This window comes from Oncorhynchus mykiss, chromosome 8 (assembly GCF_057628025.1).
Source record: "Oncorhynchus mykiss isolate SJ-2025 chromosome 8, ASM5762802v1, whole genome shotgun sequence".
Taxonomy (NCBI): Eukaryota; Metazoa; Chordata; class Actinopteri; order Salmoniformes; family Salmonidae; genus Oncorhynchus; species Oncorhynchus mykiss.
The window spans coordinates 91,006,235-91,019,971 of NC_143029.1; the positions used below are offsets into that span (position 1 = coordinate 91,006,235).

Sequence of the window (13,737 nt, forward strand, 5' to 3'; positions counted from 1 at the left end):
GGGTCAGGATGGAGAATAGGGGTCAAGATGGAGAATAGGGGTCAGGATGGAGAATAGGGGTCAAGATGGAGAATAGGGGTCAAGATGGAGAACAGGGGTCAAGATGGAGAACAGGGGTCAAGATGGAGAATAGGGGTCAAGATGGAGAATAGGGGTCAAGATGGAGAACAGGGGTCATGGTGGAGAATAGGGGTCAGGATGGAGAACAGAGGTCAGGACAGTGGATCAGGACAGAGAACAGAGGTCAGGATGGTGGATCAGGACAGAGAACAGGGGTCAGGATAGAGAACAGAGGTCAGGACAGTGGATCAGGACAGAGAACAGAGGTCAGGACAGTGGATCAGGACAGAGAACAGGGGTCAGGATGGAGAGCAGGGGTCAGGATAGAGAACAGGGGTCAAGATAGAGGTCAGGACAGTGGATCAGGATAGAGAACAGACAACCTGATCCACTATCCTGACCACTGTTCTCTATCCTGATCCACTATCCTGACAACGCCAGAGGCCCGAGCCAGTGTTTTCATACCCTCACCTTGTACAGAGAGTACTGGTCGTTGTCCTTGTTCTGGCGTTCGGAAAGGGACCATTCAACTACGATGAAGGACAACTTCACTGTCAGTCATCTAGATGTTCCTCTCTTCGCACCAGGAAGTACAAGGTTCACTGTCTCCCATCTTCCTCTGTGTGGCCCGTAACCATAAAGCAACTCAGAGGAGGAGTGCTGATCTAGGATCAGGCTGTTCCTGTCCAGGTCATCTTTAGGGGCTCCCGAGTGGCGCAGCGGTCTAAGGCACTGCATCTCAGTGCTTGAGGCGTCACTACAGACACCCCGGTTAGATTCCAGGCTGTATCACAACCGGCTGTGATTTGGAGACCCGTAAGGCGGCGCACAATTGGCCCCAGCGTCGTCCCGGGTTTGGCCGGTGTCGGCCGTCATTGTAAATAAGAATTTGTTCTTAAACTGACTTGCCTAGTTAAATATTATTATTATAAAAAATTTAAAAAATCTTGTTCAAAGACTAACCTGATTCTAGATCAGCAGTCCTACCCAGAGAGGCTTTGTGGGTAACGGGTCCTGATCTCTATTATACATACTGATACGTCTGATACGTCTCTCTGACAACGGTAATGGACTTTTATTACCGTTGTTTTCATTATTTAACAAATAAAAAAACTTTTTTTCCTCCTCCTGTATGCAAATGTATGTAAATCTATTTAAATTCCTGATGTAAATACCAATAAAGGAAATTGTGTCAACAGTTTTTAGAGTTCAGGTTGAATTTTGTCGTGAGTGTAGAATGCTGCGGAAGAACCCAGTTCATCTAGAGGTAGTAACCCTTTTCTGTTACGGTGGGTTGATAACCAGTTAACCTGTTGACCAGGAACTAACTAGGCCTGAACTGTTTTCTGAGGTTTAAATAGCGATCGGCTACTTTATTGACACAGTCATTTAGTTAAGAAAAGTGCCACACGAGTAGGTTGTTGTTGTTGTTGTTGTTGTTAAATGGGAACCATAGCGACCTGTTTATGAAAAGTATCACCATCTATACCAACAGATGACGTGACTTACCGAATGTGTTTAAAGGGGCCAGCTGCTTCCACCTAGACCACGCTATAACTCAGCAGAATTACAACATAACTGACTAGAGGAAATAGTCACACAATGAACACTGGCTGGGCTCTGAAAGGGAACCCATAGGACCCTGGTCTAAACAGTCAATGGAGACTACAGTATTACCTGGTCAGTCTATGTCATGGTGTTCCTAATGTTTTGAACAGTCAATGGAGACTACAGTATTACCTGGTCAGTCTGTGTCATGGTGTTCCTAATGTTTTGAACAGTCAATGGAGACTACAGTATTACCTGGTCAGTCTGTGTCATGGTGTTCCTAATGTTTTGAACAGTCAATGGAGACTACAGTATTACCTGGTCAGTCTGTGTCATGGTGTTCCTAATGTTTTGAACAGTCAATGGAGACTACAGTATTACCTGGTCAGTCTGTGTCATGGTGTTCCTAATGTTTTGAACAGTCAATGGAGACTACAGTATTACCTGGTCAGTCTATGTCATGGTGTTCCTAATGTTTTGAACAGTCAATGGAGACTACAGTATTACCTGGTCAGTCTATGTCATGGTGTTCCTAATGTTTTGAACAGTCAATGGAGACTACAGTATTACCTGGTCAGTCTGTGTCATGGTGTTCCTAATGTTTTGAACAGTCAATGGAGACTACAGTATTACCTGGTCAGTCTGTGTCATGGTGTTCCTAATGTTTTGAACAGTCAATGGAGACTACAGTATTACCTGGTCAGTCTGTGTCATGGTGTTCCTAATGTTTTGAACAGTCAATGGAGACTACAGTATTACCTGGTCAGTCTGTGTCATGGTGTTCCTAATGTTTTGAACAGTCAATGGAGACTACAGTATTACCTGGTCAGTCTGTGTCATGGTGTTCCTAATGTTTTGAACAGTCAATGGAGACTACAGTATTACCTGGTCAGTCTGTGTCATGGTGTTCCTAATGTTTTGAACAGTCAATGGAGACTACAGTATTACCTGGTCAGTCTGTGTCATGGTGTTCCTAATGTTTTGAACAGTCAATGGAGACTACAGTATTACCTGGTCAGTCTGTGTCATGGTGTTCCTAATGTTTTGAACAGTCAATGGAGACTACAGTATTACCTGGTCAGTCTGTGTCATGATGTTCCTAATGTTTTGAACAGTCAATGGAGACTACAGTATTACCTGGTCAGTCTGTGTCATGATGTTCCTAATGTTTTGAACAGTCAATGGAGACTACAGTATTACCTGGTCAGTCTGTGTCATGGTGTTCCTAATGTTTTGAACAGTCAATGGAGACTACAGTATTACCTGGTCAGTATGTGTCATGGTGTTCCTAATGTTTTGAACAGTCAATGGAGACTACAGTATTACCTGGTCAGTCTGTGTCATGGTGTTCCTAATGTTTTGAACAGTCAATGGAGACTACAGTATTACCTGGTCAGTCTGTGTCATGGTGTTCCTAATGTTTTGAACAGTCAATGGAGACTACAGTATTACCTGGTCAGTCTGTGTCATGGTGTTCCTAATGTTTTGAACAGTCAATGGAGACTAAAGTATTACCTGGTCAGCCGGTGTTCATAATGTTTTGTCCCCTCAGTGCATGTTTGTAATGTATAAAGATTTTACCATATACAGGTATGAATACCGACCGTACTCATAATACACACATAATTAAACATATATATTTATATATACCTGTACATGTACATCCCATGTATAAAAGGTAACACACACCAACTTTACAAGTACAGACTCGCTCTCCTTCATCATCATCATCTTCATCATTCACACACGTACAGATTCTCAGACATACATTCAAAAAAGTTGGGCTTCTATTATAAAAAAAGCTGTGGGAAGAATCCCCTCCCCCCCCAAAAAAAATGTTGGATAAGATGGGAGGGAAAAGGCTTGTGGCTCCCAAATGGTAGCCTACTTCCTGTGTAGTGCTATAGGGCCCCTATGGGCCCTGGTCAAAAGTATGTAGGGAATAGGCTACCGACAGGGTTCAATTACAGTGCCCGATAGGGCTCAATTACAGTGCCCGACAGGGTTCAATTACAGTGCCGATAGGGTTCAATTACAGTGCCCGATAGGGTTCAATTACAGTGCCCGATAGGGTTCAATTACAGTGCCCGATAGGGTTCAATTACAGTGCCCGATAGGCTGGCGGCAGGTAGACACGTTGTTAAGAGCGATGGACTAATAACCGAAAGGTTGCTAGATCGAATCCCTGAGCTGACAATGTAAAAATCTGGCGTTCTGCCCCTGAACAAGGCCGTCATTGAAAATAAGAATTTGTTCTTTAAACTAACTTACCTAGTTAAATAAAGGTTAAATAAAAAACAGGGTTCAATTACAGTGCCAACAGGGACACAAGTCATGGCGTTCATTCGCTACGCTACTTCTCCTCGCAGGTTGGTGGTTCATTTGCATAATATATTCAGGGTTCTATTTTTTATTTGTTTTGCTAAACATCATTTCCTTTTTATTATAAAGCAGAAACTCTGTAAAGAGAAAGGGGTGTCTCTACAACACCGCAGTCAGAGAGTCGCCTCACCAGTCTGATCTGTCACCTCAGTCAGAGAGTCGTCTCACCAGTCTGATCTGTCAGCGCAGTCAGAGAGTCGCCTCACCAGTCTGATCTGTCGTCTCACCAGTCTGATCTGTTCACCGCAGTCAGAGAGTCGTCTCACCAGTCTGATCTGTCGTCTCACCAGTCTGATCTGTTCACCGCAGTCAGAGAGTCGTCTCACCAGTCTGATCTGTCACCTCAGTCAGAGAGTCGCCTCACCAGTCTGATCTGTCACCGCAGTCAGAGAGTCGTCTCACCAGTCTGATCTGTCACCGCAGTCAGAGTCGCCTCACCAGTCTGATCTGTCGTCTCACCAGTCTGATCTGTCACCGCAGTCAGAGAGTCGTCTCACCAGTCTGATCTGTCGCCTCACCAGTCTGATCTGTCGCCTCACCAGTCTGATCTGTCGCCTCACCAGTCTGATCTGTCGCCTCACCAGTCTGATCTGTCGCCTCACCAGTCTGATCTGTCGCCTCACCAGTCTGATCTGTCGCCTCACCAGTCTGATCTGTCGCCTCACCAGTCTGATCTGTCGCCTCACCAGTCTGATCTGTCGCCTCACCAGTCTGATCTGTCGCCTCACCAGTCTGATCTGTCGCCTCACCAGTCTGATCTGTCGCCTCACCAGTCTGATCTGTCGGCACTGCATGTGCTTCTATAGACAGGGTTGTTGACATCAAGCTGTACAGCGCAGGTCAAGGGGTCAGGAAACATCCCAGCTCAATGTACAGGTACAGACATAATCAAGGCACAACGATCTACAAGTAGATTTGTTTCTTTCAATAAAGTAGTTATACAAAATACTATTACATTTTACAGTCTGTACAGGATAAATCAAGAAGCCTTGTTCAGTTCAGTACAAGTTTTTAAACTAACAAAAAACACAGAAAACAATAATAAAAGGAATCAATTCTGTCGCCGCCCGTCCCCCCTCTGTCTGTCTCCCCCCGCCCCTCTGTCTGTCCCCCGCCCCTCCCGTCCCCCCTCTGTCTGTCTCCCCCCCCCCTCTGTCTGTCCCCCGCCCCTCTGTCTGTCCCCCGCCCCTCCCGCCCCCCCTCTGTCTGTCCCCCGCCCGCCCATCCCGTCCCCCCTCTGTCTATCTCCCCCCGCCCCTCTGTCTGTCCCCCGCCCCTCCCTCGGTCATAGATGTTCTACGCTAAAACGATGGTTGTTGTTGCTGACAGACCAGTCAGTCAGTCAATGTGTCGGTTAGTTGTTCCCTCTAGGACGGCGTCACGCCAAGCAGAAAGCAGAGATAACAGGGCTTAGTCCCATTCTTTTCTTCATTCATTAGTTCGTTCATCTGTTCATTCCATTGTTTTCTTCCTGGCTCCCAGTTGTCCCTCCCTCCCTCCTCTCTCTCTTCCCCTGCTCTGTATCAGTCCTTTAGGGCCTCAAACAACAGGTGGCCTGAGTCCCTCCATCCCTCAGTCGACGTGGAACACTGGTACTGTGTAAGACAGAGTATTAAATATTGTGATGCTACATTGTGTTGATCCTTCCTCAACAACAAAAGGTATATAACAACCTGTGCATTAAAGCAAAGTGCATTTTCTGTTCTTCTTCCTCGTTTGTCTTCCTCCTCCCTCTCTCCATCTCTCCGTGATCACTCTCTCTTCGGGAAGTGATTCGGGGGGGGTGGGGGGGGGGGGGGTGACACACACACACACACACACACATTGATCCACACACCACCACCTCCCACCTAGCCAGCCAGCCAGCCAGCCAGCCAGCTAGCCAGTCAGTCAGTCCAGTACACACCACCACCCACCTAGCCAGCCTGCCAGCCAGTCAGCCAGCCAGCCAGCTAGCCTGTCAGTCAGTCAGTCAGTCCAGTACACACCACCACCTCCCACCTAGCAAGCCAGCCAGCCAGCTAGCCAGTCAGTCAGTCCAGTACACACCACCCACCTAGCAAGCCAGCCAGCCAGCCAGCCAGCCAGTCAGTCAGTCAGTCAGTCAGTCAGTCAGTCCAGTACACACCACCTCCCACCTAGGCAGCCAGCCAGCCAGCAAGAGTCAGTCCACTAGCCCAATCCAACAACATGTCCCGGCAGTACAGGAGGAGGAGGAGGAAACCTCAGGCTTCAGGAAACCTCAGGAAACTCCCCTTCCATTCCTTCATGTCTGTGAAAAGGAGGAATGACTCCTCAGTCAGTCTCCCAACAAGAGGAAGAGGATGTCACCTCAGTCAGTCTCCCAACAAGAGGAAGAGGATGTCACCTCAGTCAGTCTCCCAACAAGAGGAAGAGGATGTCACCTCAGTCAGTCTCCCAACAAGAGGAAGAGGATGTCAACTCAGTCAGTCTCCCAACAAGAGGAAGAGGATGTCACCCCAGTCAGTCTCCCAACAAGAGGAAGAGGATGTCAACCTCAGTAGTACTTAGTAGTCCCCATCAGGACAGAGGGACGGGACAGAGGGTGGGGTTAGGAAGGGGCAGGTCAGTTTTTTGGGGTCGAAGGATGCAAAATGGTTGAATAAAACCCCAGAAGGCTTGATGGGTGTGTGTGTATATATGTGTCTGTCTGTCTGTCCATTCCTTCACAAGAGTTCGTACTGCCTCAGATGCATCCTCTGAATCATATCTCGACAGTCGTTGAAGACTCTCCTGATGTTCTCCGTGTCCACGGCACAGGTGAAGTGGGGGTAGCAGTAGTGTCTGCCATCTCCACTGGCTGTGCTGATCCTCTGAGGACGGGAGAGGTGAGAGGGCATGTTTGATTAGTCTACATCAGGCCAGGGTTATCAACAAGAGTATGACAACAGGTGTTAAACAGGGACTTTTAAAGCTACAGTCTGTGATTGGTATATTACATTAACTTTTGGACATTTTGAAAAAAACGGCAGCCTATTTGTTTTTTTGTTTTTTTTAATCCCAGATTGTAGGTTTAAACATGAATTAGTAATACTGAATACTTACCAGGAACTCGTCTCGGATGAAAAACTTAGCTCTAGTCACTTTGGGGTCTTCACCAGGTTCACCAGGAGTTGCTGTAGAACAGAGACAGACAGAAACACACTGCGGGTTCAACTGCCTGATAAAACAAGAGAGGACATCCAAGGAGTTCAAATAGAGCATGATGTGGTATGGTGTAGTGAGCATGGTGTAGTATGGTGTGGTATGGTGTAGTATGGTGTAGTGAGCATGGTGTGGTATGGTGTGGTGAGCATGGTGTGGTATGGTGTGGTATGGTGTAGTGAGCATGGTGTGGTATGGTGTAGTATGGTGTGGTATGGTGTGGTATGGTGTAGTGAGCATGGTGTAGTATGGTGTAGTATGGCGTAGTGAGCATGGTGGGGTATGGTGTGGTATGGCGTGGTATGGTGTAGTGAGCATGATGTGGTATGGTGTGGTGAGCATGGTGTGGTATGGTGTGGTATGGTGTAGTATGGCGTAGTGAGCATGATGTGGTATGGTGTGGTGAGCATGGTGTAGTATGGCGTAGTGAGCATGGTGTGGTATGGTGTGGCATGGTGTAGTGAGCATGGTGTGGTATGGTGTGGTATGGTGTAGTGAGCATGGTGTGGTATGGTGTAGTATGGCGTAGTGAGCATGGTGTGGTATGGTGTGGTATGGTGTAGTATGGTGTGGTGAGCATGATGTGGTATGGTGTAGTATGGTGTGGTGAGCATGATGTGGTATGGTGTGGTATGGTGTAGTATGGTGTAGTATGGTGTGGTATGGTGTGGTATGGTGTGGTATGGTGTAGTATGGTGTGGTATGGTGTGGTATGGTGTGGTATGGTGTAGTATGGTGTAGTATGGTGTGGTATGGTGTAGTATGGTGTGGTATGGTGTAGTATGGTGTAGTGAGCATGATGTGGTATGGTGTAGTATGGTGTGGTGAGCATGATGTGGTATGGTGTGGTATGGTGGGGTATGGTGTGGTATGGCGTGGTATGGTGTAGTGAGCATGATGTGGTATGGTGTGGTGAGCATGGTGTGGTATGGTGTGGTATGGTGTGGTATGGTGTGGTATGGCGTGGTATGGTGTAGTGAGCATGATGTGGTATGGTGTGGTGAGCATGGTGTGGTATGGTGTGGTATGGCGTAGTGAGCATGGTGTGGTATGGTGTAGTGAGCATGATGTGGTATGGTGTGGTGAGCATGGTGTGGTATGGTGTGGTATGGTGTAGTGAGCATGGTGTGGTATGGTGTAGTATGGTGTAGTGAGCATGGTGTGGTATGGTGTAGTATGGTGTAGTATGGTGTAGTGAGCATGGTGTGGTATGGTGTGGTGAGCATGGTGTGGTATGGTGTAGTATGGTGTAGTATGGTGTAGTGAGCATGGTGTAGTATGGTGTGGTATGGTGTAGTATGGTGTAGTGAGCATGGTGTGGTATGGTGTAGTGAGCATGGTGTGGTATGGTGTGGTATGGTGTGGTATGGTGTAGTGAGCATGGTGTGGTATGGCATAGTGAGCATGGTGTGGTATGGTGTGGTATGGTGTGGTATGGTGAGCATGGTGTGGTGTAGTGAGCATGGTGTGGTGTAGTGAGCCTGGTGTGGTGTGGTGTAGTGAGGGGTTTGTGGTGAGGGGTGGTGTGGTGAGGTGTCGTGAGGGATGATGTGGTGTGGGATGGTGTGGGTTAATGTGATGTGGGTTCATGTGATGTGGTGTGGGATGGTGTGGGATAATGTGATGTGGTGTGGGATGGTGTGGGTTAATGTGGTGTGGTGTGGGATGGTGTGGGTTAATGTGATGTGGTGTGGGATGGTGTGGGTTAATGTGGTGTGGGATGGTGTGGGTTAATGTGGTGTGGGATGGTGTGGGTTAATGTGATGTGGGATGGTGTGGGTTAATGTGGTGTGGGATGGTGTGGGTTAATGTGATGTGGTGTGGGATGGTGTGGGTTAATGTGATGTGGTGTGGGTTAATGTGGTGTGGGATGGTGTGGGTTAATGTGATGTGGTGTGGGATGGTGTGGGTTAATGTGATGTGGTGTGGGTTAATGTGGTGTGGGATGGTGTGGGTTAATGTGATGTGGTGTGGGATGGTGTGGGTTAATGTGGTGTGGGATGGTGTGGGTTAATGTGGTGTGGGATGGTGTGGGTTAATGTGATGTGGTGTGGGTTAATGTGGTGTGGTGTGGGATGGTGTGGGTTAATGTGGTGTGGGATGGTGTGGGTTAATGTGATGTGGTGTGGGATGGTGTGGGTTAATGTGGTGTGGGATGGTGTGGGTTAATGTGGTGTGGGATGGTGTGGGGTGATGTGGTGTGGTGTGGGTTAATGTGGTGTGGTGTGGGATGGTGTGGGTTAATGTGGTGTGGGATGGTGTTTGTTAATGTGATGTGGTGTGGGATGGTGTGGGTTAATGTGGTGTGGGATGGTGTGGGTTAATGTGGTGTGGGATGGTGTGGGTTAATGTGATGTGGTGTGGGATGGTGTGGGTTAATGTGGTGTGGGATGGTGTGGGTTAATGTGATGTGGGATGGTGTGGGTTAATGTGGTGTGGGATGGTGTGGGTTAATGTGGTGTGGTGAGCTGCCTACCTTCATTGGGTAAGGTGTAGCGGGCATATTCAGGGAAGTAGTTTTCGATTTTGGATTTTCCAGCTAATACCTTCTCAGCCAACATGTCCTGCTTGTTCAGAAATAATATGACCGATATAGTGCGTAACCATCTGGAGATTAACAACAAACAAACAAACATTAAAAAATGTCAGGTCCAGGATAAAGACTTGACTGTGTGATTAAAATATAGAGTACCAGTCAAAAGTTTGGACACACGGACTCATTCCAGGGTTTTTCTTTATTTTTACTATTTTCTACATTGTAGAATAACAGGGAAGACATCAAACTATAAAATAACACATATGGAATCATGTAGTTACCAAAAAAAGTGTTAAACAAATCAAAATATATTTTGCATTTGAGATTGTTCAAAGTAGCCACCCTTTGCCTTCATGACAGCTTTGCACACTCTTGGCATTCTCTCAACCAGCTTCATGAGGTAGTCACCTGGAATGCATTTCAATTAACAGGTGTGCCTTGTTAAAAGTCAATTTGTTGAATTTATTTCCTTCTTAATGTGTTTGAGCCAATCAGTTGTGTTGTGACAAGGTAGGGGTGGTATACAGAAGACAGCCCTATTTGGTAAAAGACCAAGTCCATATTATGTTAAGAACAGCTCAAATAAGCAAAGAGAAACAACAGTTCATCATTACTTTAAGACATGAAGGTCAGTCACTGAGGAACATTTCAATAACTTTGAACGCTTCTTCAAGTGCAGTCTGGAAAACCATCAAGCGCTATGATGAAACTGGCTCTCATGAGGACCGCCACAGGAAAGAAAGACCCAGAGTTACCTCTGCTGCAGGGGATAAGTTCATTAGAGTTACCAGCCTCAGAAATTGCAGCCCAAATAAATGCTTCACAGGAAACTGAGTGAATCAGGCCTTCATGGTCGAATTGTTGCAAAGAAACCACAACTAAAGGACACCAATAATAAGAAGAGACTTGCTTAGAGCAAAAAACACAAGCAATGGACATTCAACCAGTGTGAATGTGTCCTTTGGTCTGATGAGTCCAAATGAGAGATATTTGGTTCCTACCACTGTGTCTTTGTAAGACGCAGAGTAGGTGAACGGATGATCTCCGCATGCGTGGTTTCCACCGTGAAGCATGGAGGAGGAGGTGTGATGGTGTGGGGGTGCTTTAGACTAGTCCTGTACTGTCAGTTCTAGCATAAAAATATAACTGTGTAAGATTCTTGGGCATATTCGGGTAGTCTAGTAACTTTAAATGATTCTGTAGATTCTAAAGCTGTACTGTTCTGTATCGTATAAGTCTTTAGTCTCACTCCGGGGGCTTTATCTTAACAAACCTAATGTGACTGTAAACCAAAGCGCTTGCAGTGCCACAGAAGGCTGCAAGGTGTGCTGCAGTACGACGCAACATTTAAAAGGAGGAAACCCACTGTAGGTCAAGGGTGTGTCAGAAATATTTTTGCTATTTTTCACAGCCATTATTATGAGTGTAATAGCTGGCGTTGGCGTGAAAAGGTTGGCTTTTAATGACTAATAGAGTTGTAAGGTGTGACGAAGGCTTGGCCACTCACTGGCCGATCAACGTGTTCCATGGCTGAAGACGGTTCATCTCCAGTTCTGTAGGTTATTGACGGCATTAGCATTGTCATCTCCAATTATTCTCGTCCTAGTCCATTGTGGATTGATACAGTAAAAAAAAAAATATCCAGTGTTTGCTCAATATGCTGACATTGGCTTCAACAAGTATAGATGTTTATGCGTCACACTTCTCCTCAGTATAAAATACTAGGCTCCTGTAAAGGGTATTGTATGTGTTAGGCATGTTTTCAATAAGCAAGATAAAGCCTAGGACTGCCGTTGATGTGGCCTTATAGGACTGAATAATGTTTGGAGGAGCGCGTCTTTGGTAAACGGACAAGATAGTCTACATGGAGGGGTTTATATTCCATGATGGACATATAGTCTACAAGGTTTATGTTCCATGATGGACATATAGTCTACATGGTGTATGTTCCATGATGGACATATAGTCTACATGGAGGGGTTTATGTTCCATGATGGACATATAGTCTACATGGTCTATGTTCCATGATGGACATATAGTCTACATGGTTTATGTTCCATGATGGACATATAGTCTACATGGTTTATGTTCCATGATGGGCATATAGTCTACATGGTCTATGTTCCATGATGGACATATAGTCTACATGGTTTATGTTCCATGATGGACATATAGTCTACATGGTTTATGTTCCATGATGGACATATAGTCTACATGGTTTATGTTCCATGATGGACATATAGTCTACATGGTTTATGTTCCATGATGGACATATAGTCTACATGGTTTATGTTCCATGATGGACATATAGTCTACATGGTTTATGTTCCATGATGGACATATAGTCTACATGGTTTATGTTCCATGATGGACATATAGTCTAAATGGTTTATGTTCCATATAGTCTACATGGTTTATGTTCCATGATGGACATATAGTCTACATGGTTTATGTTCCATGATGGACATATAGTCTGCATGGTTTATGTTCCATGATGGACATATAGTCTACATGGTTTATGTTCCATATAGTCTACATGGTTTATGTTCCATGATGGACATATAGTCTACATGGTTTATGTTCCATGATGGACATATAGTCTACATGGTTTATGTTCCATGCTGGACATATAGTCTACATGGTTTATGTTCCATGATGGACATATAGTCTACATGGTTTATGTTCCATGATGGACATATAGTCTACATGGTTTATGTTCCATGATGGACATATAGTCTAGTTGGAGGGGTTTTACACACATCACAGCCCGGTTGTGATACAGCCTGGATTTCGAACCAGGGTGTCTGTAGTGACGCCTCTAGCACTGAGATGCAGTGCGTTAGACCGCTGCGCCACTCGGGAGTGGCTACTTGGTGAATGCATTGGGCAGGACAAAACAAACAGCCTGTCATTGAGAGGAGAGGAGGCTAAGCTTGGTTGTTAATCAAATGAATCAGAATGGGAACAGAACCATTCATTTTTATGTTTCTAAATACGATGGGCAGAAAAAAGCACATCTCTCTTGTGCATTATGGGAAATGTGCATCAGGGCTGGATAGGCTGCTCTTCCGTTGTCAAAATCCCTGCCATAATCAACCACGTTGCCACTAAAACCAGATTTTGGTTGGTCTTAAATATCCCCAACGGCAGCATACTGAAATTGGCACCTTAGCGCATGTTTTTAAGGGCACGCCTCAGGTATTCCCACCTCAGTGCAAGCGAGCTCATATAAGACAGGTAATTAACCAATCCTGCAGCTCGGCTTTTAAACTAGAAGAGTGACGGCTTTAACAGGTCGAAATTGCAAACGAGCGTGCGTTTGACAATTGTGCCAGACGAAAAATGGAAGATTGGGAGTTCGATCCCTGGTCAAGTCATATCAAAGACTAAAAATGTGACCTGATCTTCTTGGCACTTAGTGTTAAGGAGATGGATTGGCTGATCTGCTTGGCACTTAGTGTTAAGGAGATGGATTGGCTGATCTGCTTGGCAGGAGATGGATTGGCTGATCTGCTTGGCAGGAGAGGGATTGGCTGATCTGCTTGGCAGGAGAGGGATTGGCTGATCTGCTTGGCAGGAGAGGGATTGGCTGATCTGCTTGGCAGGAGAGGGATTGGCTGATCTGCTTGGCAGGAGAGGGATTGGCTGATCTGCTTGGCAGGAGAGGGATTGGCTGATCTGCTTGGCTGGAGATGGATTGGCTGATCTGCTTGGCTGGAGATGGATTGGGGGTAAGGCCCTGCAGTAGACTAATGTCCTGTCCAGGGAGTGCACTTGTAATTCAAACAGGAGATACAGGTGGAGGACCTTCATTTGATCACTCTTTTGTTGCTGACAATGCTAATTTGTAGTATATTTGAGGTTTTAAAGGCTTCTAAAGGGGCCTCCTGAGTGGCGCAGCGGTCTAAGGCGCCACTACAGACCCGGGTTCGATCCCACAGGCTGTGTCACAACCGGCTGTGACCGGGAGTCCCATAGGGCGGTGCACAATTGGCCCAGCATCGTCCCGTGTTTGGGGAGGGTTTGGCCCGGGGGGGCTTTACTTG

General features: G+C 46.2%; 1 protein-coding gene across 1 annotated transcript in view; it reads right to left on the bottom strand.

Annotated features, from left to right (window-relative positions):
* Window positions 1-6,552: 6,552 nt before the first annotated feature.
* LOC110530889 (guanine nucleotide-binding protein G(olf) subunit alpha) overlaps window positions 6,553-13,737 on the bottom strand; it is a 79,216-nt gene continuing 72,031 nt past the window's right edge. The window contains exons 9-11 of the mRNA XM_036986677.2: window positions 9,632-9,762; window positions 7,057-7,127; window positions 6,553-6,824 (exon numbers count right to left, since the gene is read on the bottom strand). Of these exons, the coding sequence (XP_036842572.2) occupies window positions 6,678-6,824; window positions 7,057-7,127; window positions 9,632-9,762 (349 nt within the window). The 3' untranslated portion in view covers window positions 6,553-6,677. The remainder of the gene's footprint in view (window positions 6,825-7,056; window positions 7,128-9,631; window positions 9,763-13,737) is intronic.